Source organism: Limanda limanda, chromosome 3 (genome assembly GCF_963576545.1).
Source record: "Limanda limanda chromosome 3, fLimLim1.1, whole genome shotgun sequence".
Lineage (NCBI taxonomy): Eukaryota > Metazoa > Chordata > Actinopteri > Pleuronectiformes > Pleuronectidae > Limanda > Limanda limanda.
In genome coordinates, this window is record NC_083638.1 from 2,022,619 (window position 1) to 2,050,583 (window position 27,965).

At 44.7% G+C, this 27,965-nt stretch overlaps 2 protein-coding genes across 3 annotated transcripts in view; both read right to left on the reverse strand.

The window, feature by feature from the left end:
- The window catches only part of si:ch211-71n6.4 (para-nitrobenzyl esterase), an 8,818-nt gene extending 4,740 nt beyond the window's left edge, over nt 1-4,078 (reverse strand). The window contains exons 1-5 of one of the 2 annotated variants that reach the window (XM_061067576.1): nt 3,915-4,078; nt 2,326-2,596; nt 1,825-2,245; nt 1,203-1,310; nt 388-572 (exon numbers count right to left, since the gene is read on the reverse strand). In XM_061067576.1, the coding sequence (XP_060923559.1) occupies nt 388-572; nt 1,203-1,310; nt 1,825-2,245; nt 2,326-2,589 (978 nt within the window). In that variant the 5' untranslated portion in view covers nt 2,590-2,596; nt 3,915-4,078. The remainder of the gene's footprint in view (nt 1-387; nt 573-1,202; nt 1,311-1,824; nt 2,246-2,325; nt 2,597-3,914) is intronic. The other variant, XM_061067577.1, reaches the window with a different exon arrangement.
- A 676-nt stretch (nt 4,079-4,754) lies between these two features.
- LOC132998116 (EMILIN-1-A-like) lies at nt 4,755-19,136 on the reverse strand. The gene is made up of 16 exons (XM_061067616.1): nt 18,762-19,136; nt 15,339-15,464; nt 14,218-14,432; nt 13,686-13,779; nt 13,472-13,595; nt 12,829-13,002; nt 11,375-12,047; nt 10,941-11,113; nt 10,159-10,459; nt 9,660-10,082; nt 9,330-9,578; nt 8,791-8,982; nt 8,234-8,350; nt 8,033-8,050; nt 7,755-7,889; nt 4,755-7,155 (listed from the first exon to the last, which is right to left on the reverse strand). Exons 1-16 carry the CDS (start codon nt 18,881-18,883, stop codon nt 6,833-6,835), a joined length of 3,459 nt encoding a protein of 1,152 aa, XP_060923599.1. The 5' UTR covers nt 18,884-19,136; the 3' UTR covers nt 4,755-6,832.
- Nucleotides 19,137-27,965: the final 8,829 nt, after the last annotated feature.

The following is a 27,965-nucleotide window of genomic DNA, read 5'->3' on the forward strand; positions in this document are numbered from 1 at the left end:
ATCTGAATGGTGCTTGCCTATGCAAATTAGGACATATTCAATAAGTGTGGAGCTCATGTGCTTGTCAAATTCATTTCAAAAGAAACTTGTAATACAAAAAATGTTACATTTCATGGTTACTTTCATTGTGTAAAGTTTTATTTTGATTGGAGTAAAGGAAAAAAATAGTCTTTTTGGGGTGTATTGTTGCCTTATTGGCACATTGATGAGAATTAAACATATTTCCTCAACTAGGATTTCTTAGGACTTTTAGTATGTTGTTCTGGACACCTCATAGAAATGATCTATGCTGAAAAAAATTCTTTTACAATTAGTCGGTCGTAAAACGTTACTTTGCCTGGACTAACAGTCCCTGAGAGAACTGAGAGAATGTGAAAGGTTTGCTACCTGCAGCACCTGGAGGACGGACAGGCGTCGGACGCAGCTCACGTCTCCGCACTTCGTGTTCTTCAGGAAAACCAGGTTGTCGGACTCGGCTTGTTTCAGTGGAACCTCACGGACGTACGGACCGCTCATGTCCACCGCCGCCTGGAAGAGACCCTTCGCCAGCCGGGAGGTCATCAGGCTCCACACTGAGGTTCCACGTCCACCACGACACACACAGGGTTTAACAAAGTGATTAACATGAAGATTGTTTAACTGATTCACTGTTTGTCAGTTAAAACAGAATAAAGCTGCTAATTCTTATGTCTGAAAACCTTTGAAACATTTTTGATTTAAAATATTAATCAATACTCAAAATATTGACTTATAGTGAAAGGTTCCGTGTGTAGTATTTAGTGACATCTAGTGGTGAAGTTGCATGTTGCAGCTCAGGCATCAAAAGAACTCAAAGTTTTTTTCTTTGTCCTTTTTGGGCGACGTTAGAAACATGGAGGTGCAACATGGTGACCTCCGTATAAGAGGAGCCACTCTCTGTGTGTTTATATAAATATATATAAATATAAAAAGCTCATTCTGGGCTAATGAAAACAACACTTCGTACATTCAGATGATTTTTTCGTATTTCTTTTTGTCAACAGATTCCTTTAACCTAAATCTTACAAACTGGAACTTTAATTATCAATTAAAGAAACACTTATTGAAACTCCCATTTCTAACCCTTGGTTAAAGATGTTTTGCAGTATAAAAAATAAACTTAAAAATAAGGCTCTTCAGACTCATAGTGCGTCAGTGACACACTTAATTGTTTTCTTTAGTACCTGAGCTCTGTCCAAATATGGTCACTCTCTCTGGATCCCCCCCGAACGAGTGGATGTTCTTCTGGATCCACTTCAGAGCTGCGATCTGGTCCATGAGGCCGTAGTTCCCTGTCGGGGACGGAGGGACGGAGGGACAGAGGGACGGGTGGAGACGGAGGGACGGAGGACGGGTGGAGGGACAGAGGGACGGGTGGAGACGGATTAGTAACGAGAAGCAGACGTCATGTGACCTTGTTACTGGCGTCGCATTTAACTACATCTCACTAAGAACTAAATTTAACTCTTTTGACTAAATTTAACTCTTTGAGTGACGAGGAAATGGGTCATGGAAGATGAAAAAAGACACAAGTGTCCAGAGTCATCACGTCCTGTGAGGCTCAGAACGTCTTTGGATCATGAAACAGAGATTAACTACCCCCCCCCACTGCTTCATTAACATGGAGGAGATCTCATCACATTAACTTTCTAAACAATAAACATGAAAATGATTTATAACGGTTAAACACAAACTCTAGATAAAGATGGACGACATGTCTCCACTTCCTGTCTGTGTGTGTGTGTGTGTGTGTGTGTGTGTGTGTGTGTGTGTGTGCGTGCGTGCGTGTGTGTGTCCTGGACGGACCTGAGGTGTTGGTTGGAGAACCTTCTCTCAGCATCTCCAGCGCCAGGAAGCCGAAGGCGTTGAGTCTGTAGTTGAAGCTGACGTAGACCACGCCCGTGTTGGCGGCGAGCGTCTCCGTGGGCGAGCAGCAGAGCTCCGCCCCACTGAGCGTGTGCAGGTGACCTCCGTGGATCCACACCATGACGGGGAGCTTGGCGTCCGGCTGCAGCGATGGCGTCCACACGTTGACGTAGAGACAGTCCTCCTGGCCCATCACCGTCCCCAAGCTGGACATCGGACGCAGCTGAGGACACATGCTGCGGAAGCGTCCGGCGTCCGTCAGCCTGCTGCGGCACGTCGCCTCCGCCGGGGGCGCCCAACGCAGCTCGCCAACGGGAGGAGCGGCGTACGCCATTCCCTTAAAAGAGTAGGCTCCATTGTTCTGAAGAAGAAGGATCGAGACGCTGGTTGAAATGTTGCATGTTTACTTCATACTTTCTAAACCGTGTATAATAAACTCACGTGTCTTCCTCTGAATTCTCCGCAGAGCGTCGCCACCTGAGCGACGGACGCCGGCAGCGTCTGGGCCACGTAGGCCAGGTAGGTGGCGAGGGCGAGCAGGGCGAGCACGCCGAGGACGATGAAGAAGATGCAGCGTCGGGACAGAACCAGGAAGGGGCTGATGTAGTGTCTGTGACGGACGTACTGCGGCTCCTCCTCGTCCTCCTCCTGCACCAGGTAGCGGTACTCCGTCCTCGCCGGGACCTCGAAGGCGTCCTGGTTCATCGCCGCTCTGCGAGAACAAAACAAACGCACAGGACCTCAGGTCAGATTCAAACTGTTCGACAGGAGCAGGAGAAACGAGCGAGAACAAGACGGACGTGAAGCTGAACTGTAAATTGAATTTGTTGCTTTCAAAGACAAAGAGAAGGAAGAACGTTACTGAGTCGTCCTCAAACTCTTCTCCAACATTCTGTCATTTTTATTAGTTTGTGTGAAGAGCTTTTAATAAACTAGTCAGAAAACTGTGTTCATAAAACCAATAAAAAATGTTAAACAGAGAAAACTGTGTTCATCCTTCCTGGATTATCTGCACCGAAGATTTTATCCTAAATGTTTTTCATCGAATGAAACCGAATTTTCTTTATCACTTGTTTCAGATTCTGACGATCTTCAGACCCAGTTGGTGAGTTTGCGTTTCCTTAAATAAAGTAAATATTATATTTAAAACATTTCTATGATCTGTACAACATGAACATGAAGCAGAATTTTCATCTAATTCTCTCACTGCGGATTAGTTTTGATTCAATTGGTTCAGGTGTACCTAATAAAGTGATCACTGGTTATATTATGATAATATATAATATTATGACATTAACAGGAGATATTTCTCAATGAAATACAATTTTTTAATTTTTCTGGTTTTCGGAGGGACATTTTTCACAGGTTTTTATCAACTAAGAACAATCAAAAATTCTATGTTAAATTTTACATTACACATTACAAGAATTATACAGAAACTATTTTAAAATAAGCTCAGTCCAACACTTCTTCTTCTTCTTTGGTTTCTTGGCGAGTAGCGTTATCTCCAAACGTTTGTATCAAAGACTAAAAACCTCATTTTAAAGTTCCTACATTTCCTCATTTGACCTTATTCCAGTTTTTATTATTGTGATATTCATGTTTAAACTGTTACTTTGTGTTTTTACTCGTTTTTTGTTATTTGTGAAAGACTTTGTAACTTTGTTTTGTCAAGTGATACATAGATATAATTATTGTTTTTAGTAGTAGTATTAGAAGTATTAGTATCATTGATGGGGATAAAAGTTTTGAGTATTTCTGATGAAGTGAACGGAGTAATATTTGAGATTGTGTGTTCACATCCTGTAACGGAGCAGAACGTGTTGAGGCGCAGAAACACAAGAAGGGAATAAAACACATGAACAATAAACTAACACAACAACACAACAACAACAACAACAGATGAATGAGTTCACTCAACACAACGAGATGATTCATGATAAACTTCAGTTTGTGAAGTTTGACTCGTTTCCTGCAGAAAAGAGAAGAAGAGATAAAGTGTGAACTTTATGCAGAAGAACTTCTCTCACTTCTTCTTCTTCTTCTTTTCTCTTCTTCTGACGGATCGTTTCTTCTCTTTCTCCCTCAGACACTTTGAAGAAAAGATTAACTCACCATGTCCCGACTCACGCGCACACGCAACAGGAAACAAACAACAGTTGACGCACTTAAGTTGTTTTCAGGGTGGAGCGCGCACCGGGAGCGCGCATGTTAGGCTCCTCCCCCCTTCTCAGTCACATTTAAAGAGACAGTACACGAGGACGAGCACTGTTTGTGATTCAGGTCAAAAAATAGAAACATATATTTAGACCATATTGGTACATCTCTTACACCAAATACTCAATGTTTAATGTAGTTGTTTGTATTGACATTGAATTTTTTATTTTTTTATTTATTTATTATCTTTTTTTTATTTTTATTTTTTTGGGGAGGGGGGCACTTTATCCTTTGTTGTCCTTTGTTATGTCTCTATACTGTTGGTATACTGATATGTTTGTTTGTAAACATTACATATAAAACTGAAAATAAAATATTTAAAAAAAAAAAAATAGAAACACAAATATTCGTAGACTCCAAGTCCAGAAAGTGAAGCCAATGCGGAAGTGATGTGTTTTTTCTAATGACCAGCAGGGGGCGACTCCTCTGGTAGTTTCTATAGAAAGTGACTCTACTTCTCACTTTCTAACGTCAGTAAACATTCAGGAGTTTCTGTCTCAGTCTCTAGTTTCAAGTCTTCTTCAAACAGCTGATGTTCATTTAGTGAATTATGATCAATTAGAGTCAAACAGACCATAAAGCACCGGATGCATGGTGGGGGGGGGGGGGGGGGGTCAATCAAGACAAAACAACACAGTTGGATAAACGATCTCTTTGGTTTCACTCGTGTTTTAATGACAGTGAAATTTATTGGATACAAAAGTGTGATTTAACATGAGAAGTGAAGCTGGAACCTGTCGGAGAATAAACTTTAAAATTCACTCCAACACAAGTGACTCCTCCTCTCGGACTAGATGAAGATGATAGTTAAAGTATACGTGTTATAAATATCTGGTTCATCAGTTTATTCAGTGAAGAGTGAAAACAAACACGTCAGTGATAAGAAACCATCACACATCCTCACATCAGCTTCTGATCAAGTCATTAAATAACAGAAGGTTTAGTTGAAATACATGATTCATACGTCGTTCTTAGAGAAATGATCATTAGAGCAAAAACCATCGTGTGTGTCTGTGTATGTGTGTATGTGTGTATGTGTGTATGTGTGAGTGTGTGTATGTGAGTGTGTGTGTTGGTCCTTCATACGTCTCAGTGATGATTGTTTAACATCAGATTTAAACTCTTTCCGTTCACAATGAATATTTTCATTTTTGTCAACAAATCACATGTTCAGCAGCAAACTAACAGTTTTAATAATGTGTCTGTTGATGAGATTTTATTTAGAGTAACAACAGTAACTGAGTACTTTTACTCACATATTGAACTAAAGTTCTTTTCACACCTGATGTTAGAATGTGACTACACTGACCCCTTGTGGTCAAAACTCATTTCCTCGTTGTTCATGTAAATAAACAAACGCATCGTTTCTGTTTGCAAAAACCAGAGGACCGATTATCTTATCTTATCTATTTTTAACTTATCGTATCTTATCATATTTTATCTTATCTTATTTAATCTTATAGATGGTGTTCTTATCAGTCAGATTCTAAATATGAGTTTAATATTTGTGTGTGTGTATGTGTATGTGTGTGTATGTGTATTTGCGCACAGCTATAAAATATAATACGATTTTACACATTTAAAAAATATAAAACATTTAAATGATAAATATTTTTTATGTTTACTTAAATAACACTTAAAATAAAAACTTCTCTTTGTATTTTTACAGTGTGGTTTTCTGACGTTTCTCCTCCACTGCTGCTCTTTAATGTGATTTGTTGACAATAAGAAAATATGGTGTATTTTATGGCCTTTGTTCTTTAACACACGCTAAAAGTGACATTTTGTTATAATGGTTTAAAAACTCAGAAACAAAAATTAACACAATTAAAACAAGAGAAGGTGCAGCTCAATATAAAAACATTCACAATGTGAACTCACTTCCTATAAAATTCAAAAGAAAACATTTTCTGCTTTTATAAAGCAAAACGTTTTCTTGGTTTTTCATCAAATACAAAGTTAAACTCTCACGTGTTGCCACGGCAACGTTTGACCTGCTGAGGGCGGAGCTTGAGGATCATCGCTCTGTCCAAACGTCTCAGTGTCTCTGACTCAGATCATCAACCACACACAGGGATCGAAATATCGACCAATCAGATAATCAATAAATGTCCAGATCTTGTTTTTAGATGCAGACGATCTCTCCTGTGGCGCCACCTTCTGGTCACATTCTGCAGGTTTTGATGCACTATTGTTCAAACTTGAAGAATCAGAAAAGAAAAAGTTGTATGTTGTGGCTGTAGTGAACTATGCTGCCTGTAGGGGGGGGTAGTATTGCTTCAAACGGTTAATTCTGTTATTCTTTACGACAGGAAGTTGGTGTTTAGAAGATTCAAGTAGCAGCAGGCGTCAGTGAGTCCTGGTTTACAGTCGTGTCCTCACAGTGCTGCTCTGAGGTCATGTGACCACATCCCATCAGGTGATTGGACTAAAGCAGTCGCTCAGTTCAACTGCTGCTGGCGTCCACATGTACAGAGACGTAAAGACTCTAGAAACAATAACGTCATTTAAAATATTCTGTCATAACCTCTAAGTCAGGGTCATTCAGGGTCAGAGTCAGATTCATTCAGGGTCAGGGTCAGGGTCAGAGTCATTTAGGGTCAATCAGGGTCAGGGTCAGGGTCAGAGTCCGGGTCAGGGTCAGGGCCATTAAGGTTCAGGGTTGAACCCTCTGACGTCACACTTCCTGTTCCTGTCGGTCTGGTTCTCCGGCGCCGTCATGGCAAGCTGGTCACATGTCCTCGTACAGCAGCATCCCGTTGAAGATGGTGAGCGGCTCCACGGAGTGCGCCAGTTTCCCCATCACCAGGTCGATGCAGATGGTGTCCCGGGCCTGCAGCGGCAGGATGATGTTGAAGACGGCGAGGGAGCCTGGCGTGATCTTAGCCTCGGCCACGGGGTTGTTCTCCAGGCCTTCGGGCTGGTAGCCTCCAGAGTCCACGCGGGCCATCCCATAATTAGACTTTGACAGAACTGCCTCGATTTTCTCGTTCTTATGACCCGTCAGGACGGCGCTGAAGAAGTAATGTCCGTCCACTGGGGCGGTGAAGACACCTGGAGGGGACATTACACAGAGAGACACCGGGTCAACTAACAAAGTCTCACTAAATATCTCCGTCCAGACACAAAACGACTACAAACACTCAAACCAGCACAGCCGGCCAGCAGGTGGCGATACAGACCAAGAGAAGAACTTTGTGAAGCTGCTCTGTGAAATAAAGACTTATTTATTCTGACTTCACAGAACGAAAAGAAAAAAACCGTCACTGTCCACATACTCATGAGTCCGGTACTTTGGCATGACTGTTAAGGAACACATCCACTAGGGGGCAGCACCGGGTCGAGAGTTTCTGACAACAACAAACATGGCGACGGTCGAGAAGGTTGTGACACTTTTCCAATTAAGAAAAAGAAAAAAGCTGCTTTTTTCAATAGAAACAAATCTTTTCAACAAGAAACTATTTCACTGTTTTAACAATTCACTGTTCAAATTATTATTATTATATTTATATATTCATATGTTTATTTTGGTCAAGTTTGCATTAATAAAACTATTTTACACAAATCTCTTTACATTTAGTTTCCAATAAACAGACACACTGCCAGAGACACACTCAGGATTTGGGGATTGAACCATCAACCCGTCGTTCTACCTGTTCTCGGGTCGTAGAAATCTCCTTCGTTCACAAAGATCTTATCGAAGACGATGGTCCCGGCTTTGTCCACCGGGAAGGTGAGGGCGGCCGAGAAGGACAGTCTGGGGACATGAGCATCAGCACCGGAGAGACCTGCGAACACACACACACACACACACACACACACACACACACACACACACACACACACACACACACACACACACACATGTATAAACACATCGCTGCAGAATGAATGATGATAATGATTTGTCACGTGTTGAAACATCACTTACCTGTTTCCCCTTTGGGACCTGGAAGAACCAGATTACATGTTAGAAATATAAATACATGTTTTTATACACACATGTTCATATGAACTGAAATAGTAAAAATCTACTTTTGATTTAAGCTCATTACACATTAACTTTTTATATTGAAAATATTTTTTCCTCTCACATCATCTTTTTCCTCTGAATAAAAAACCTCCGTCTCACCAGGAAAACCTCGAGCTCCGGTGTGTCCTTGTGGTCCCAGAGGTCCGGGGGGCCCCCGGGGGCCCGGCAGCCCATTGAGTCCTCTTTCACCTGGGGGTCCTTGGGGTCCAGGCCGGCCTGTGAAATGATAAATAAAATAATATGAAATCACAATGAGTAGAAAAGTAGAAGCTGCTTCACTGACGTTCATCATTTTTCAAATCTAATTTGACTGTTTTATTCACAATGTGAAGAAAACTCTGACTCCTGCTTCTCTGCCTCGTCAAAATAAAGTTCTGTGGGTTTGAACATGTCAGTTATTGATCCATGTTCTGACGACAGGAAGTATCATCACTGCTCATGTGACATAAATGTTCAACAGGATTTTTCTTCTCTTTCAACTGTGAGTTTTGATTGACCTTTATAATAATTATAACAATATTTTCAGAATTAAAAACTTGAAGTTGGGGTGAAAAGAGAAAAGTAAAGATCTGAATCCGTCTTACTAACAAACCAGCAGTCGTATGAACAGGAGTGAAAACATGATAAATAATGTTCTAATAAAACAAACTGCTCACCGCTCACGTCCTGCTCAGAGAAATTCTGCAGATCTCTGAGGACGTGGCTGACGCTTGAGTTCAGGTTCTTCATCCGGCCGTGGACGTCGTCCTGATTCTTCTGAATCACGTCCAGGATTCCTCCGTGATGGACCACGGTGTCGTTCAGACCAGAGACACACGTCCACAAACTGGACACGTGGCGATTCAGTCCTGAACACGGAAATAATTCAAACATAACGATACGGAACAAGTTAAATCAAATCAAATCAAATCAAATCAAATCAAATCAATCAAATCAAATCAAATCAATCAAATCAAATCAAATCAAATCAAATCGAATCAAATCAAATCAAATCAAATCAGTCAAATCAATTCAAATCAAATCAATCAAATCACAGTTTGTCTCATAGATCTTAACAATGAGCAACATCCTCCGTCCTTATGAACACGTTTGAACATGTATGAACATGTATGAACACGTATGAACATGTTTGAACACGTATGAACATGTGAAGAGTTTATGTTTATGTTAAAGTGAGAATCAACAGAAACTCTACCTTCCTTGATCTTGTGGATCGAGTCCGAGACGCCGTCCAGTCGCCCACAGACGCCTTCCAGCTTGGACAGCCTCTTCTCCAGCCCGTCTCCGGACCTCCTGCAGTCGCCCATCTCCACCAGCAGGGTGCTCTCGAACCGCCGCACGTCCCGGTCCAACCCGTCCAGTCGGTCCCGGCTCTCCTCCATGTGCTCCGTCACCTCCAGCTGGATCTTGTCCAGCTCGGAGATGATTTTATCTTTGGTGTTTCCTGGTGGGAATCAGAGGATGAGTGAGGGACGGCGGCTGGGGGGGGGGCGGTGCAGCCGTGACGCCATCGAGTCGGACTCACCGAGGTCGGTGATGACGCTGCCGTGCTTCTGCATCGTGTGTTCGATTCCCTTCAGGGTGTCGTTGATGGAGCTGAACGTGAGGACGACCTCGGACAGTTCGCCCTGCAGCGTCTTCAGCTGGTGGTTGTGGATCGAGCCTCCGATCACACTGTGGCCGTCTAGTGGCTTCGCAGAATCCAGCCCAGGTCCACCTTCACTGGGACCAGAACCACCAGAACCTCCAGAACTGCCAGAACCTCCGGAACCACCAGAACTACCAGAACTACCAGAACCACCAGAACTACCAGAACCACCAGAGCTGCCAGAACTGCCAGAACCTCCGGAACTACCAGAACTTCCGGAACCACCAGAACTACCAGATCCTCCAGAGCTGCCAGAACCACCAGAACCACCAGAACCTCCGGAACCACCAGATCCACCACCTGTTGGACGTCACATGACAGTATTTCTCAGTCGGCCTGTGCTATAGATTTGTGGGCGTGTCCGAGCTGCTCTTACAGTTACACCTCCTGACGTCGTCTCTCAGCAGCCGGACGTCCTCCTGCAGGTGTGAACACATCTGGAGGCAGCCATCTTTCCCTGAGTCCAGTCGGGTCTGGAGTCTGTTGATGTGGCTCTGCATGCGCCCCAGTGCATCCTGGGAGTGATTCCTCAGCCTCCGCAGCTCCTCCTCCACCTTCCTGCAGAGGTCGCAGTCGTGTCCCAGCGTCTCCACCTCCGTCACGATCCTGGTGAAGTGTTCGCCGTGGTCGCCCGTCACGGCTTTGATCTTACGGACGTCGTGACTCAGGTCCACAACCTGGAAACCACTTTACCAGTTACTATTCAATATATTTAGAATATATACATAACGCTATATAACTCTATACTATTTATACTTTCTCTATAACCCTATAAATCGCTAGCTCTATTTATAACTTTCTATAAAACTCTATATAAAACTCTATAACTACATATTACTCTATTTAGAACTCTATATAACACTATAACTATATATAACTCTATACATAACTCTTCATATTACATAAAAACTCTTTATAACTCTATATAACTCTATAGGTCAGTCTCTATATAACTTTCTAAGAACGAAAACTCTCAATATAGATGTACGAGTATAACTCTCTACATGTAGAATTATGTATAGTATATAAATATATATCTTATCATTCTATAAATAACAGTTCTGACGTCACTGTTCCTCTTTGATCTTTTTCCATCCTGATAGTTTGATACAATCTGTCCAACGTGAGTGAATCTCTTCTAGAAGCAGATATCTATACCTTGTCGTACAGAGAGTCTCCGGACACCGACAGGTCTCTGAGTCGAGTGTTGAAATGTTGAATCTTATCCTCGTTGTTCACGACTCTCCAGGCCAGAGACTTCTCCGTGGTGTTTCCTCCTCCTGCTCCTCCTCCTCCTCCCCTGGTACCTCCTCCCTCGCCTCCTCCTCCTGCTCCTCCCCTGGTACCTCCTCCTGGAATTACTCCTCCTTCCCAGCTTCCTCCCTCTCCTCCTCCTCCTCCCCGGCTTCCTCCCTCTCCTCCGGCACCTCCTCCTCCCCGGCTTCCTCCCTCTCCTCCTCCTCCTCCCCGGCTTCCTCCCTCTCCTCCTCCTCCTCCCCGGCTTCCTCCCTCTCCTCCTACTCCTCCCCGGCTTCCTCCCTCTCCTCCGGCACCTCCTCCTCCTCCCCAGCTTCCTCCCTGTCCTCGGTCACCTCGCCCCCAGCTTCCTCCCTCTCCTCCTCCTCCTCCTCCTGCACAGCTGCAGTGCTCCAGCCTCCTGGTGATGAGGGAGGTGCTGTTCTCCAGCTGGAGCAGCCTCTGGTTCTGGTCTCTCACGTCCAGCTCCACGTTTGCGATCCTGAAGTCCTGGTCATCGAACCGGTCCAGGAACACCGTCCTCAGGTCCTTCACCTCCTTGTGGGCGTAGTCCTTCAGGTCGTTCTCCAGGTAGGAGCAGCTCTTCTCGGTCTGCTGCACCGTGTTGTTCACCCTCCGCTCCATGTCTCTCAGGCGACTGTCCAACATGTCCTCGGTCACCACAACATCTCTTCCACCGCCACCGATTCCACCGCGACCACCAGAAGCTCCTCCCTGGGTCCCACTGTCCGGATGGCTGCTGCCTCCTGCTCCGCTGAGCGTCTCCTCCAGGCGCTTCTGGAGAACGTCCAAGTTCTCTGAGGCCGAGCTGATCTTACGTTCAGCATCGGTGATGCGGTTCTGGAGAACCTCGACAGTGTTGCAGCATCCCTGCAGACGCAGCACGTCCCGCCGCAGCCCGTCCAGGCCCTGGCCATAACGAGCGTCCATGACGTTCAGACGCTTCTCCAGAGCTCGGATCCGCTCGCGGTCCTGGAGCTGCTGTCGCCGCAGATCCTCCACGCCGGCCTGGAGAACACACGGAGTTTGATCTAGACTCAGAAACAGTTTTACCTGAGCTACAGTGAAGTTTGCTTTGTCACAGACGTTTTCCACTGTCATCATCCAACCAATCAACCAATCAGCCAATCAACCAACCAACCAATCAACCAATCAACCAATCAACCAATCAACCAATCAACCAACCAACCAACCAATCAAACAACCATCCAACCATCCAACCATCCAACCAATCAACCAATCAACCAATCAACCAACCAATTAACAAACTAACCAATCAACCAACTAATCAACCAATCAAACAACTAATCAACTAATCAATCAACCAATCAACCAACTAATCAACCAACCATCCAACCAATCAACCAATCAACCAATCAATCAACCAACCAATCAACCAATCAACCAACTAATCAACCAACCATCCAACCAACCAATCATCCAACCAACCAATCATCCAACCAACCAACCAACCAATCAACCAACCAACCAACCAACCAACCAATCAACCAACCAATCAACCAATCAACCAACCAATCAACCAATCAACCAACCAACCAACCAACCAATCAACCAACCAATCAACCAACTAATCAACCAACCATCCAACCAATCAACCAATGGACCAATCAACCAATCATCCATCCATCCACTCAACTCATGTGTCCAATGTTCAGGACAATGTAGAGTCCTGTGGAACTAAGTCTGTTGGAGTATTTGATCGGGCGACTGAAGTCACTTCCTGACCATCAGGGGGCGCTGTGATTGGCTGACTGTAGTTTGGTGCTACCTGACAGGAGGAGCAGGACAGCGACACCCTGGTCTCCAGCTCCCTCAGGATCTCCTCCTTCAGTGAGTTCAGCTTCCCTCCGCTCAGACCTCCTCCAGAAGAACCTCCGTCCAGATCGTTGGTTTTCCCGTTCACCAGGTGGTTGTTGATGCTGAGCAGGTTTTTATCATGAGCCTGGAGGAGGAGAAGGAGCCAACATGAACAAAACCAACCAAACCATTTCTGTGGTGGATCTGGACCCGTGAGGATCTGACCTGTCAGGATCTGGACTATCAGTCTGACCAGTCAGGATCTGACCTGTCAGGATGTGGACTGTCAGGATCTGGACTATCGGGATCTGCTCTATCAGGATCTGGACTATCAGGATCTGACCTGTCAGGATCTGGACTATCAGGATCTGGACTATCAGGATCTGACCTGTCAGGATCTGGACTATCAGGATCTGGACTATCAGGATCTGGACTATCAGGATCTGGACTATAAGGATCTGACCTGTCAGGATCTGGACTATCAGGATCTGGACTATCAGAATCTGAACGGTCAGGATCTGGACTATCAGGATCTGGACTATCAGGATCTGGACTATCAGGATCTGACCCACCAGCCCAGAGGTAAATATGGAAAAAGTAAAATGCTGCCACACCTGTGTGCGATTGTCCAGTTGGTCCAGTTTGGTCTGGATACTGTGAATCGTCTCTTTGATCTCTGGCTGAGCAGCATCAGCAGGGTTTCTTCCTCCTGACGAGCCTCCTCCTCCTCCTCCTCCTCTTTCTCCTCCTCTTTCTCCTCCTTCTCCTCCTCCTCCTCCTCCTCCTTCTCCTCCCCTTTCTCCTCCTCCTCCTCCTCTGCTGACGGACGGATTGTTCATGGTGGACTGCAGGTCCTGGACGATCCTGGTCAGACTCTGGATCTTCTCCTCCAGTTGCCTCATCTTCTCATTCTCAACTTTTCCTTCAAAAAAATAAAAAGAAGCAAGAGAACAATAACAGGAGCAGTTCTTGAAGGTCACCAGTAGAGGTCAGCACAGGTCACATGTTCCTGCTGCTGTGTGTTGGACTGAGAATGAAAAGTTTCCCGAGTTGGTTTCACTTAGAAATAACAAGTTGTCTGAAGAATTTAAATGAAAAACTGAGTATTAAGATCATGAATAACTGAGAATTATAATATTCAATATTATATTCAATAACTCTTTTGATGAAAACAGGTCTTAAACTCCTCTAAAGCCAGTGAGAAGAAATGTTTAAAGTGTCTTTTAACTAAACACTATGATTAAAAAACGAGTCTAAACATTAACGTTGTGACTCCACTCACCACCGTGTCCTCCGCTGTGTCCTCCTCCTCCGTGTCCTCCTCCAGCTCCCGTCCCTCCTCCGCTCTGTCCTCCTCCGCTCTGTCCTCCTCCAGCTCCCGTCCCTCCTCCAGCTCCCGTCCCTCCTCCATGTTCAGGTCGGGGCTGGGGTCTGAAGGTGGAGACCTGGGCTCCTGCTCCAGCAGCTGGACCGTGGGAGCAGTCCTCTCCGCTGTAGCCATGACAACACTTCCACTCCATCTGCGTCACCATCTTGTACGCCACCTTGTACCGCGGCCTCATGAAGGTCCGATAGCTGCAGAGACACGTCGGGTTTCTGTCGTTAAACAGGAAACTGTTCGACATCATGTTAACGTTGACACGACCGTCCAATCAGAGCCAGCGGCCGACCGGCTCGTCATGAGGTGTGGATGTGACATCATGACGTGTCCATGTGACATCATGACGTGTCCATGTGACATCATGACGTGTCCATGTGACATCATGACGTGTCCATGTGACATCATGACGTGTCATTGTGACATCATGTAGAGCCTGTCGGGTACAGGCTGTGATTGGACGGTTTCATGTGCTCAGTAAGAGGAACCATGTTTTTCTTCACCTGCAGAAACAGGAAGTGAAACCACATAATAAACCTGGTTTGTTAATCCTGTGAAACCAACCGATCACCACAGAGTTCCTTCACAGTTTCCTGCTGATCAGAAGATTTTTCTCTATCTGATCTCAGATCTCAGGCAAACTTCTCTTATTTCTCTTTTCCTTCAGTCCACCACAAATATGTTGGCGAGCAGCTCTCGGCCAATCAGAGCTTCTGAAAACTGAAAGTAAAACTTGATTGAATCCATGTGTGGGGCTGCAGGGCCGGTCGGCCCAGAAGAGAATCACACACAGAAACACCGAGGAACAGATGTTAGAATCACTCATGTGAACTGTTTGTTACTATTTACAGTCACAATCAGCAGGAAGCTGTGTGTGTGTGTGGAGGAGTGGCCTGATGGTGGCGCTACACACACAGAAAACACCTCAGTCCACTTCAGAAGGAGCAGCTGCTAATCCTGTAAAATGCAAATAACTAAAACAGTGAAGTCATCATGCACCAACATTCCAGTGTATGTGTGTGTGTGTCTGTGTGTGTTTGTGTGTGTGTGAGTGTGTGTGTGTGTGCGTGTGTGTGTGTGTGTGTGTGTGTGTGTATACTCACACCACCACCCGGCTGCACTGCCCGCTCCCCCAGCTGCAGGGATGATAATCAGGTTTCACATACGTCTCGACTCCGTCCTCGACGACACAACTCACCGTCTTTGTCACCACAAACGAACACCAGTTCCTGTGTCACACACACACACACACACACACACACACACACACACACACACACACACACACACACACAGCACAACATTGTTGATGTGTGAGAGGTATTGTGGGTGAAAACCTCAGCAAATGTTCAGCGCATGGTGGTGATGTCATCAGTCTTTTTGTGTTTAAATTAAATTATGTTTAAAATTCTCTGGAACCCTGAACAAGCAGGAATCTACTGGTTTTTACTGGTTCATCGTTCAGCTAAATTTTTTAATTTAATGCACAAATGATTAAATGTGGAGAGAAGATGAATCGAGGAGATTTGAATCTTTGTCAAGTTGACACAAGATCAGTGAGACTCAGGAACATTCAACATTTAAATTGAGCTGATGTCTGTTAAAATGTGTTTTTATTTAACTTGATTTAAATTGAATTTATATCAGATGTGTTGAATTTATTCAATGTTTTTCAGGTCGTTTTACATTAGTAAAATAAAAAGAGAATTAATTGATTGTGAACCAGGAGAACAAACGGATAAAATGTGTGATTTTCTCTTTTCAACATTCAGTCCTGATGTCACTGTCACGTCTTCACCCTAAGTATCAGGACCAGCTTTGACCTTTGACCTCCAGCCGGCTGAGACTCGGACACATCACAGACGAGAGGAAACGTTCGACCTCATGAGAGAAGATGTTCAGATTCTGGTCTCACATTTCTCGTACACTTGTTCGTACAAACACGACAAACAAACCCGAACATTTCTAGCTTCAGAGTTGTGTTTCTTCTTTGTGACGACGCTCGAACCTCAAACATCACGACTGGACCGATTGTGTTGAGCAACTGGTCCTCACAAAGATAGAAGAAGACACACACACACAGACACACACAGCATGATGTCACTCTCTCTACAGGAAATGAGTCATTTAGGCGTTTGTTAAAAGTTTTGATGATGACATCACAGACTTTACTGTGTATGTGTGTGTGTGTGTGTGTGTGTGTGTGTGTGTGTGTGTGTGTGTGCGTGTGTGTGTTTCAATACAAGCTGTAACTGTGACTTCATGTGAACAGTTACAGGAAACAACACAAACTTCAACTTGTCTTATTCAGAAAATGTTTTATTTAAAATCAAAATTATCAATTAGTGTTTTAACATCAGCCTCATGTTTGTATTTTTATCCTTAAATTCTTTTACGTTTGTTTCGCACGCTGAGTTTGTACAAAAGTTTCTTACGTCAGATTCCAGAAACGCTTCTATCGCAAAAGATAATAAACAGAACCGTTTCCTGCCTCGTGGCCGACGTGTTGAATCGTGAAAATGAGTAAAAAGTTTAGAGTCTGAAGTTCTGATTCCAGAAATGAGATTTGAACCCACACCTGAGAATCCTCCTGTCACTGCAGCAGATCTTCAAAATGACGTGAAGAAGAGAAATATTACAGAGGAAAAGGTGTATTTACATAACATGAACATTAAATTCATATTACTTTCAGGAATTTCTGATGTGCAAATAAAAAACCTTTTTCAAACAACTTGTTTTGTGACTTTTGCCACATTTTTCAAAGAATAGTGAAATAAATTCAACTTAATTGAAGCACGTCTGGTGACATTTATCTCTACATTCCTCCATCAGTCTGTACTTTTTCAAAAATAGAGAAAAAATAAATTAAATTATAATCACTTTGTTACAACGATGATAAAGCTCAACCTAAAAGAACACACGCATGTGACTGGGATGTAAGTGTCTCTTTGTTGTGTCTCATTGTGTTTCCACTGCTCTCTGCTCGTGTCCTCCTTCCTTCACCGTGAACCCACGAGCAAGGCAGCTTCATCCTTCTCTCTTTCTACTTGGCTTCTGAACACTGTCTCTTGTTTGTCACTGATCGGCTGCTTCACGTGAACGAGCTCTGGTCTCACTGTGCGTGTCTCTCTGAGCCAATGATTGTGCACACACACACACACACACACACACACGCATTCGGTGTGTGTGTGTGTGTGTGTGTGTTTGAGAATCCGTGTCGTAGACTAACATCCTGTGTGAGGTTCAGTGACACAGGATGATTACAAGGACGTAAACTGTGTTTGAGCACAAGAAGATATTGAAATTAACGTGCACACATATGTGCACGTTACTGTTATAAGAACATAGAAATGTTTCTTTTACAATATGAATATGAGTTTGAGTAACTCAAATAGTGAATTTCAAGCAAATCTGTGCGTTCCAACATTCAACAGGATCATAATACGTTAAATAGAAGAATGTCACCATAACTACGACCTCATTTATATATTTAGTTATACTCCTTCAAACTAATGAAATAGGATTATTATAAACTAATATATATATTCTCCAAATATGAGAACATCAGTGAACGTGAATTTCTTCACTAGTTTGTTCAAGTTAAGAACAAATCTGTTCGTGAGGGTTCCTGCAGAACCAGGACCAGGACCAAGACCAGGACCAAGACCAGGACCAGGACCAGGACCAGGACCAGGACCAGGACCAGGACCAGGATTAGGACCAGGACCAGGACCAGGACCAGGACCACGATTAGGACCAGGACCAGGATCAACTGTCATTAAGTGTGTTGCTATAGATCCAAACGTTTGAGTGGAAAGTGTCGTACACATCCTACAGACCTGGGTTAGAAGTGAACCGTGGCCTGTGATTGGCTCGTATGCCGCGACAGTTCAGACCCAGAAGACAACACCTGAGTTTGAATCTGGAGGTCAGGGGTCAGCAGAAGTCAGGGGTCAGCAGAGGTCAATGAACAAACTGAATCACGACAATTTATCTTAATATTTTGAAAGAATTTTCATGAATATTTACCTTCTCAAGGGAGGTTATGTTTTCACCCCTATGCCTTTATTAAAGATCTCACAACACACTCTTATCAGTTTGGTGCAGATCCAGGATGTTTGGGGGGGGGGAGTTCAGCTGCAACCTGAAACTTCACCACTAGATGTCACTACACTCTACACGCTGAGCCTTTAAGGAGCTGGTGCTCTGGTGGAATCATTACTTCTACTGACTGATGTTCTGGGTTTAAATAAATCTGAATGAATTTAAATAACCTGAAGCTGCATCATGAGCTCGTAACCATGGGAACAGCAGAGAGTACGTCACTGTGACATCACCGTGACGTCACTGACACCATGGCAGTCAGATGCATCAAACCTCCAGCACCAGGATTCAAACCAGCAACTTTTAAACACTTCCTCTTCTCTTTCACAATAAAACATCTGACAGAGAATGACGTCACCACATCCTCCTCCTCCTCCATCACCTTCATCATCCTCATCCTTTCCGTGCACGTGTCATCCTACCTGTGTCTGCTGGCCGCGCGGCCTCCGTGCGCGTGCCCGCCGGTGTACAGGCTGTAGGAGCGGGGGGGGGTGGCGTGCCCGCAGGTCCAGAGCGCGAGCAGCAGCAGCGGGAGCGCGCCCATTCCGGTGATCAATAAACAATCTACACACGATCACTTCTGAGATCCTCCCGTCTCCATGGAGACCACATCCGTTCCGGGTCCGGGTCTAATGATCCATGATCCGGATCCTGGTCCAGACTCTGACTTCTGCTCCGGTTCGAGTCCCGCTCCTCCTCCTCTGCGCCTCTAGTCCGGTTCAATCCCCCGTTAATCCGGTTTCATCCCAGTTTAATCCGGTTCGAGCGGTCAGACCCGGTCTGAGTTTGTTCATCAGAACTTTTCATGTGAAACAAAGAAAAAGTTGCGACAGATTGAAGCAGCTGCTCCTCCTCTTCATCACCGCCCCCCCACCTCACTGTCCCCGCCCCTCCCACAGGAGAAACCAGACACGTGCGCCTCTGCAGCCTCACCTGCAGGACGAGGACCTGGTGCTGGTTCTGATCCTGGTCCACAGTCCTGGTCCAGATCTCCAGTTTTCATCACAGTCCTGGTCTTCATCACAGGTCCTGGTCTTCATCACGGTCCTGGTCTTCATCACAGGTCCTGGTCTTCATCACAGTCCTGGTCTTCATCACAGTCCTGGTCTTCATCACAGTCCTGATCTTCATCACAGGTCCTGGTCTTCATCACGGTCCTGGTCTTCATCACGGTCCTGGTCTTCATCACGGCCCTGGTCTTCATCACAGGTCCTGGTCTTCATCACAGGTCCTGGTCTTCATCACAGGTCCTGGTCTTCATCACAGTCCTGGTCTTCATCACAGCTCCTGGTCTTCATCACAGGTCCTGGTCTTCATCACAGCTCCTGGTCTTCATCACAGGTCCTGGTCTTCATCACAGCTCCTGGTCTTCATCACAGCTCCTGGTCCAGATCTCCAGTCTTCATCACAGTCCTGATCCGTCAGCATTTTTAAAGTTTTATCAGTGAAAAGTTTGTCTTCACGGGGACGAAGAAAAGTATTGGACAGTTTCAGTAATAAGAGAAATGACACATAAAGATATAAATTTAAACAAATTAAAGTTCAACTCAAATCAAACACAACGTTTAACATATGTGAGGATGAAAGTGGATTTTGTCACTGAATTTAAAAAATGTAAAGGACATTAAATAGATGATGAATTTAGAAACTAATTCATTATTTTTAATGTTGTGATAACGTTACACAACAGAGACCGACAAACTGTAACTGAGAGTAACTGTAGCTGAAAGTAACTGTAACTGAAAGTAACTATAAACTATCGTGACTCTGAAGACGATGATTAAACTTTGTCTCAGGTTCTGTTCCGTGACTTTTCACCTCGATCGGAAACTCTCAAAGTCAAAGGATGTTTCATATCAGCTTCTCCTGAAATAACCAGACACACACACACACACACACACACACACACACACACACACACACACACACACACACCCTCACACATTCACATGCACACATGCACACATGCACATTCACACACACACACACACACACATACACACACACACACACAAACACACACACAAACACTCAGATGATAACAAACTGTCTCTGGAAGCTTGTTGTTCACTGGGTGTGTTTGATTTGTGTCACTGAACGTTTCCACTGGGTGGAGCATTCAATCACAAATTCTTTGACCTATGATGTAAATTTAGTTTTTATCCACAATGATGTCAAACATTACAAACTTTCAAGGCTCTATTTCTGTAACCTGCTGAGGCCCTGTTCTATCAGCCCCCCCCCCCCCAGGGGCCCCACAGGCCCCCCCCACCCCACCCCCCCAGGGGCCCCACAGCAGCTCTGATAAGGATTTTATTTATGGTTTTATTACAGAGATCATTTGAAGCTGAAGGAGCAGATCTATCATCCCACTCTTGAACCTACATTACCCACAATGCACCTGGACCTCGGGCGGCAGAGACGACTGATTCTGAACATGAAGAATAATTCACACAGATGAATCCGTCTTTTCAGAATAAAATACATACGTGAAGAAAACAACGCGAACAAAGTTTCCTTTCACAATAAGAGCGTCGGAGTCAAACAGTGGAAACTCTCTCTATCAGACCCCCCCCCCCGCTCCTTCCTCCCTGTATGGAGACGGACCACCCAGAATGCATCACTTCACTCACACTGTTTCGCTGTGTGCACTTTATGAGGCAGCTTTTAAAAGAAGCTGTTGTTTTAATGACAGAGTCACATTCCACAGGAAGAAGCTCACGTGAGAAACAACAACAGCTGCTTCACACATTCAAACTTCATTGGGAAAAATCTGATCATTATTAACTTTTTTTTTTTTTACTGTTTCTCATTCTGGACGGAAATAAAAATCAAAAATCAGATGAAATCATGATTCCGCGGCTGTGATGTCATCTCTCCTTGCGTGACGACCTCCGAGGAATCGATCGACCTCATTGGTTCAGAAAATATTATTCATGACGACAAGAAGACAACCAGGTCAACAACAACACCACACACACGACACATGACACACACACATATAACCCTGAACCCGTCGACAGAGCAGAGAAGAAGAACCAGGGGCGGACACTGGGTCACATGACGATGACATCACCTTCAACATGACTTTTATTTGTTTTTCCAGCTTTATCTTCTCCAGTCACATGTGAAGCAACACGTCTGTCGACTCATGTTTCACAGCAACAACATTTGAAACGTGGAAACTGTGACGTTGTGTTTTTGTTTCCACTTGTTGATGGAGCCTGTGTCTCTGTGAGGACGCGGCTGGTGCCTGTCAGTCCTCACTGAGGGAACACAGGTGAATCCCAGGGTGCCTGTCAGTCCACACTGAGGGAGACACAGGTGAACACCAGGGTGCCTGTCAGTCCACACTGAGGGAGGAACAGGTGAACACCAGGGAGCCTGTCAGTCCTCACTGAGGGAGAATCAGGTGAACATCAGGGTGCCTGTCAGTCTTCACTGAGGGACAGGTGGATACCAGGGTGCCTGTCAGTCCTCACTGAGGGACACACAGGTTGAACACCAGGGTGCCTGTCAGTCCTCACTGAGGGAGGAACAGGTGAACACCAGGGTGCCTGTCAGTCCTCACTGAGGGAGGAACAGGTGAACACCAGGGTGCCTGTCAGTCCTCACTGAGGGAGAGTCAGGTGAACACCAGGGTGCCTGTCAGTCCTCACTGAGGGAGGAACAGGCCCTGGCTCAGAGCCTCTGAGCACCTCGCTGACAGAACCAATCAATGAGCTGATCACAGGCCTGACGCCCCCCCCCTGTCACCTGTACGGCCTGCAGGCGCTCACCTGGCGACCTATCTGATCACCTGATCACATGACCTCCTGATCAGCTGACCTCCTGACCTCCTGACCTCCTCAGGGGTCAATAAAGCCTCCACTGGTTTTAAGGAGCTGTTGTAAAACACAGACGTCCTGAGAGGCTTTTATTTTGATACGACCCTGCAGGCTGCCGTAGCTGGTCAGAGGTCAAAGGTCAGAGGTCACTCAAATGTTGACTGAATGAACTCACTACTAAGACCCCCCCCCCCTCCTCAAATAACAGACCATCTAAATGCAGGGTTCTGTTCATTTATATTACACAGAATAAAGATGTTATAATTATAGAATAAAACATTATTACAATATGAAAGGTCTTTGAGGATCCAGGTCCTTGTGGATCAGGTCTGTGTCTTAGAGCTTTGGGTCTCAGGGACTCAGGGTCTCTGGGTCCGGGTCTCTGTGGGTCACAGGGACTCTGGGTCTCTGTGGGTCCTGTGGGTCTCAGGGACTCTGGGTCAAGGTCTCTGTGGGTCACAGGGTCTCTGGGTCCGGGTCTCTGTGGGTCACAGGGACTCTGGGTCTCTGTGGGTCTCTGTGGGTCTCAGGGTCTCTGGGTCCGGGTCTCTGTGGGTCACAGGGTCTCTGGGTCCGGGTCTCTGTGGGTCACAGGGACTCTGGGTCTCAGGGACTCTGGGTCAGGGTCTCTGTGGGTCACAGGGTCTCTGGGTCTCTGTGGGTCTCTGTGGGTCTCAGGGTCTCTGGCTCCGGGTCTCTGTGGGTCACAGGGTCTTTGGGTCCGGGTCTCTGTGGGTCACAGGGTCTTTGGGTCCGGGTCTCTGTGGGTCACAGGGTCTTTGGGTCCGGGTCTCTGTGGGTCTCTGTGGGTCTCAGAGACTCTGGGTCAGGGTCTCTGTGGGACACAGGGACTCTAGGTGTCTCTGTGGGTCACAGGGACTCTGGGACTCTGGGTCCTGGTCTACAGAGTCCGGTTCAGTCTGGGTGAAAGTGGGCGGAGCTTCTGTGTTTATCTCAGTTCAGCTGAAGCTTCACTTTAACACAAACAGCTTCATATTTAGTCTGAGAGCAGAAACCTAAACTCAGCTCAGTGGCCTGGGGGGGGCGGGGGGGGACATACCTGGAGGCCCCGTTAACCCTCACTCTGCTTTTTCCACTCACCCCTCCCCCACCCTCCCCCATCTGCCTCCCTTTGTTTACTTTACACGATCCTTTCTTTCCACAGAAGAAAATCTGAAAGATTCAGGAGGAGGAGTCTGGATCAGGAGGAGGAGTCTGAGTCAGGAGAACAGAGGAGGAACTGGTGTTCATCTTCATCATCTTCATCATCTTCTTCACCTTCATCATCTTCTTCATCTTCATCTTCATCATTTTCATCTTCATCATCTTCATCATCATCATCTTCATCATCTTCATCATCTTCATCATCTTCATCATCTCAGCATCTTCATCTTCATCATCTTCATCCTCACATCTTCATCATCAAACCACTACCATCTTCATCATCTTCATCACCTTCATCATCTTCATCACCTTCATCACTTTCATCATCTTCATCACCTTCATCATCTTCTTCATCTTCATCATCACACCAACACCAGCTTCATCATCTTCATCATCTTCTTCATCTTCATCATTTTCATCTTCATCATCACACCACTACCATCTTCATCATCTTCATCATCTTCATCTTCATCATCTTCATCATCTTCTTCAGCATCTTCATCATCACACCACCACCATCTTCATCATCTTCATCATCTTCTTCATCTTCATCATCTTCATCACATCTTCTTCATCTTCATCATCTTCATCACACCACCACCATCTTCATCATCTTCTTCATCTTCATCATCTTCATCATCACACCGCTACCATCTTCATCATCTTCATCATCATCTTCAGCATCTTCTTCAGCATCTTCATCATCACACCAACACCATCTTCATCTTTTTCATCATCTTCATCACACCACCCCCATCTTCATCATCTTCATCATCACACCACCACCAGCTTCACCATCTTCTTCATCACACCACTAGCATCTTCATCATCTTCTTCATCACACCACCACCATCTTTATCATCATCATCATCTTCATCACACCACCAACCATCTTCGGCATCAATCAGCTGGCCACGCCCTCACGGCTGCAGCGTTCGTCACTCGCCGGCGCCATCACCTGTTTGAAAACTGTTTCATCACTGAAGTGCATTCTGGGACATGCTGGCCCAGAAGGGATCAACCAATCAGAGCCTTTGAAATGAGACGAGAGCTTGATTCTCCTGATGCATGATGGGAACTCGAGATGTGAAACTGTGAAACTGAAGAGGAAACTTTTTCAAAGAGTCAGAAACATTTTATTGTAAATCAACTGGACTTTTATTCTGAAAATAGTAAAGAAAAGATATAAAAGGTCTAAAACCAGATGTGAAGAAAACAAAAAAAAGAAACTGATTAAACTCTTTAACTTTAATTCAACTCTAGAACAAAGTAACTTCATGTTCTGGAGTCTCAGGTGAGAAGGGAATGGTTCCACATGAGGAAGAGAGCAGGTCACATGTTCTGTTCCTGACTGTGTAGAAATCAAACGTCCTCCTCCGCTCGGCCTCAGCAGCTGGAAGTCATTACACCCCACCCCCCCGTGTTTCACCACAGTATAAATCCACTGAGGACTCCGAGCCAGACGAGTCCGAGCCAAGTGAGTCGAGTGTCACAGCAGCTCGGCTGGAAGGATTCAAACCCTCAGATTCACAAACATCGTTATCATCAACAAGCGTTGATCTGAATGTTACATATTTTAACGTGAAAATGTGTTTACAAGGTGAAAAAACTACAAAATAAATCAGAGTGATCGTTGAGACGGAGCAGATTTAAACCTGCAGCAAAGTCACTGACACATCACTGACCAGTCACCAGTAGTGGGAAATAACGAGGTAGAAATACTTTGTTTCTGTACTTAAGTAGATTTTTCATAAATCTGTACTTTACTTGAGTATTTCTTTTCCTGACGACTTTTTACTTTTACTCGTTACATTTGAACAAAAATATGTGTACTTTCTACTTCTTACATTCTCAAACTTTCTGACGGGTGACTTGTACTTTTACTGACGTCACTTTTAGGTAAGATATCTGTACTTTTACTCAAGTATGGCTTTGAAGTACTTTATACACCACTGCCAATCACTGACACATCACTGATCAACCACTGGATCAATCAATCATCAAGTGTCAGTCTCTGCTTCGGATTTTGCTGTTGTAGAAACATAAACTTAATTCTGTTATAACCCTTTGATACACAAGCTATGCAAAACCCTTCTAATGCACAACGTATGAAATAATACAGGCAATGAAAACGAGTCATTTTTGACACATACATTTGTCAAAAATTACCAGTTTTCATTTCCTGGGTTATTTCATGCTTGGCTGGGTGTTTCTTTGCTATATTCTTTTATTGCTTATTGGTGCTCTTTCATTCAGGAGGCTTTTGGATCAAGGTCTTTTTGGATCCAGGTCTGTGTGGATCCAGGTCTGTGTGGATCCGGGTCTGTGTGGATCCAGGTCTGTGTGGATCCAGGTCTGTGTGGATCCAGGTCTGTGTGGATCCAGGTCTTCTGGAAGGCTTCTTCGATCACACACAGTAGAGGACGAGTCTCTTGTTTCATCAAGGAGCCTATTTCCATTCAGGAGAGCTGGATTCCAACAGAAGAAACATTTAAATAAAGATTTGTGGTGTTCAAAAAACAAGTAAATTGGGGATTACCTGAACATTGAATGATGAATGTATAGAAAATAAAAACTGAACCGGGTCACTTTTGACCCCTGTTGTGTATCAAAGGGCGTTAAAGAGTCTGAAACTTGAGTAAAAACACTTGATGACTCATCAGTTATTTTACATGTTGATGAAGTTTAAAAGAAGAAGTTTCATTAATGTTGCGTCTGATAAAAGTCAGTTTTGCACTCGTGTCTCTCTCTGACTCTTTGAAAGTGAATTAAAACGTTTCCAGGTTAGATTCTGGATCTGAACCAGGGTTTGGTTTAATGAGTGGAACCTCCAGCAGAGAACAGACACTGGGACCAGAGCTGCTGTTCAAACAGTTAAACTTCTCTAATAAAAGCTGAGACACAACAGCAGCTCTGAGATCAGACTCAACAGATTCTTCACACTGGAAACCACCGGAGAAAACCTGACTCATTGTTCATCAGTAACGTAAAAACATCACTTTTCAATCCTCATATTTCCCAGAATTCTGCCTCAACCTGGTTCCTGTTTCCATGACGACTGACGATATGTTCGATGGCTCATTAAAAAGATTTATTTTATTTTGAAATCACTCAGTCTCTTCTAACAGGAAACATGTGGAGCCGCTTCTCTGCAAAACAAATTCCCAATAAATTTATCCGTGAGCTCTGATTGGTCAGAATGAAGTCACCTGATCAGTCGATGTTACGACAACGAGACAAAATGGTGAAAAGCCTCAAACACTAATGAACGACATCAGAACAGGACAGTAAAAATCATTTTATCTATAAACTATCATCTGGAGTTGAGTTTTAAATCAAGTCATCTGACATCACTATGACATCACTATGACATCACTATGACATCACTCTGTCTTGTCCTACAGTTTAAACTTTTAAAATCGACAGCGATTTGGCTGATGACATTATTAAATCGGCAAAAGCTCTAAAAAATCACATCTGGAAAAATAATGATGCTGCTTTTTTGTCGTCCGTGTGAAAGTACAGTATAAATATTGATGTTAAAAAGTACCTCACCAAGAAGACCACGCCCCCTGGTGTTGACAGGAAAGAAACTGCTACAGGTTTAAATGAACACGATCATTTCCACGAGGACTCGGCTGCTCACGTTACTTTCTGTTATTGTTGTTCACGTGAACAGATCAACGTGTTGAGAGGAAACATCAGCAGGAGCTTGAGCAAACTGGTCAGTGGTCGGTGAGTTCTGGTTCACCCACTAACCACTGAACTGGTTTCACCCACTGACCCTGATGTGATGTGACAGCGACTGAGTTCATGACCGAACCGAGAGAAACTCATAAGAGAGGAAACGTTAAGAGTCGGATTTACTCATCAGAGCCAGAAAACGTTTCTTACGCTGATTGTTTTAAAACCAGAGAAGAAGAGTTCAAAGTCAAATCTGTCCACTAGCCGCATCTCTGTCGTTTTCTTCTTCTCCTTCGTATATTTGAATCCTCTGTTAAATATTTTCACCGTGAAATAAAAACATTTAACCTGACCTTCACTCATCCGATAAAAAGAGTCACATGACCCTGACCTGCAGGGACGTGGCGCGTCTTCACTTCCTGTCCGAGCTGCGCAGGAACAGGACGTCATCAATCTGTTGCCATGGATATCATTAATCAGAGTCGGTTTCCGTGGAGACAGGATGAACATAGTTTACTTATCGGAGAGGAGACGCCAGCGAACGGCTGTAATCTGAGACAGAAGGTCGGGCAGCAGCTCATTGGTCGATACGACTCTGGACCAATCAGCGACCTTTGACTCGGTGAAGCAGCACATCCTTCTGTCCTGGTCTGAACCGTCTCACTGGTTCCTTCAAACTGGGGACACGAGTCCAGTGAGTCCCTCGTCCCTCATCTTCATCATCATCATCTTCTCACCTCAGCTGAGGTCACGAGAATCTGTGTGCGATGTTTGACGAGCAGCTCGTGGCCTCGGACCATGATGCATCTGTCTGGTGACATCACAGATCTCAGGTCCGAGTCAGTTTGTAAACAGTCTGTAAACTGTTGGTAAAGAGTCTGTAAACAGTTTGTAAACAGTTTGTAAACACTTGTACATGCAGTAAAAGAGTTGAACGGTCAGTAAACTATC

Coding starts and splice junctions, on each gene's coding strand:
- LOC132998116 (XM_061067616.1), bottom strand. CDS start 18,883: ATGGGCGCGCTCCCGCTGCTGCTGCTCGCGCTCTGGACCTGCGGGCAC. Junction 14,433..15,338: donor CAGTGCAGCCGGGTGGTGGT/GTGAGTATACAC, acceptor GTGTCTCTGCAG/CTATCGGACCTTCATGAGGC. Junction 9,579..9,659: donor CAGCGTCATCACCGACCTCG/GTGAGTCCGACT, acceptor GATTCCCACCAG/GAAACACCAAAGATAAAATC.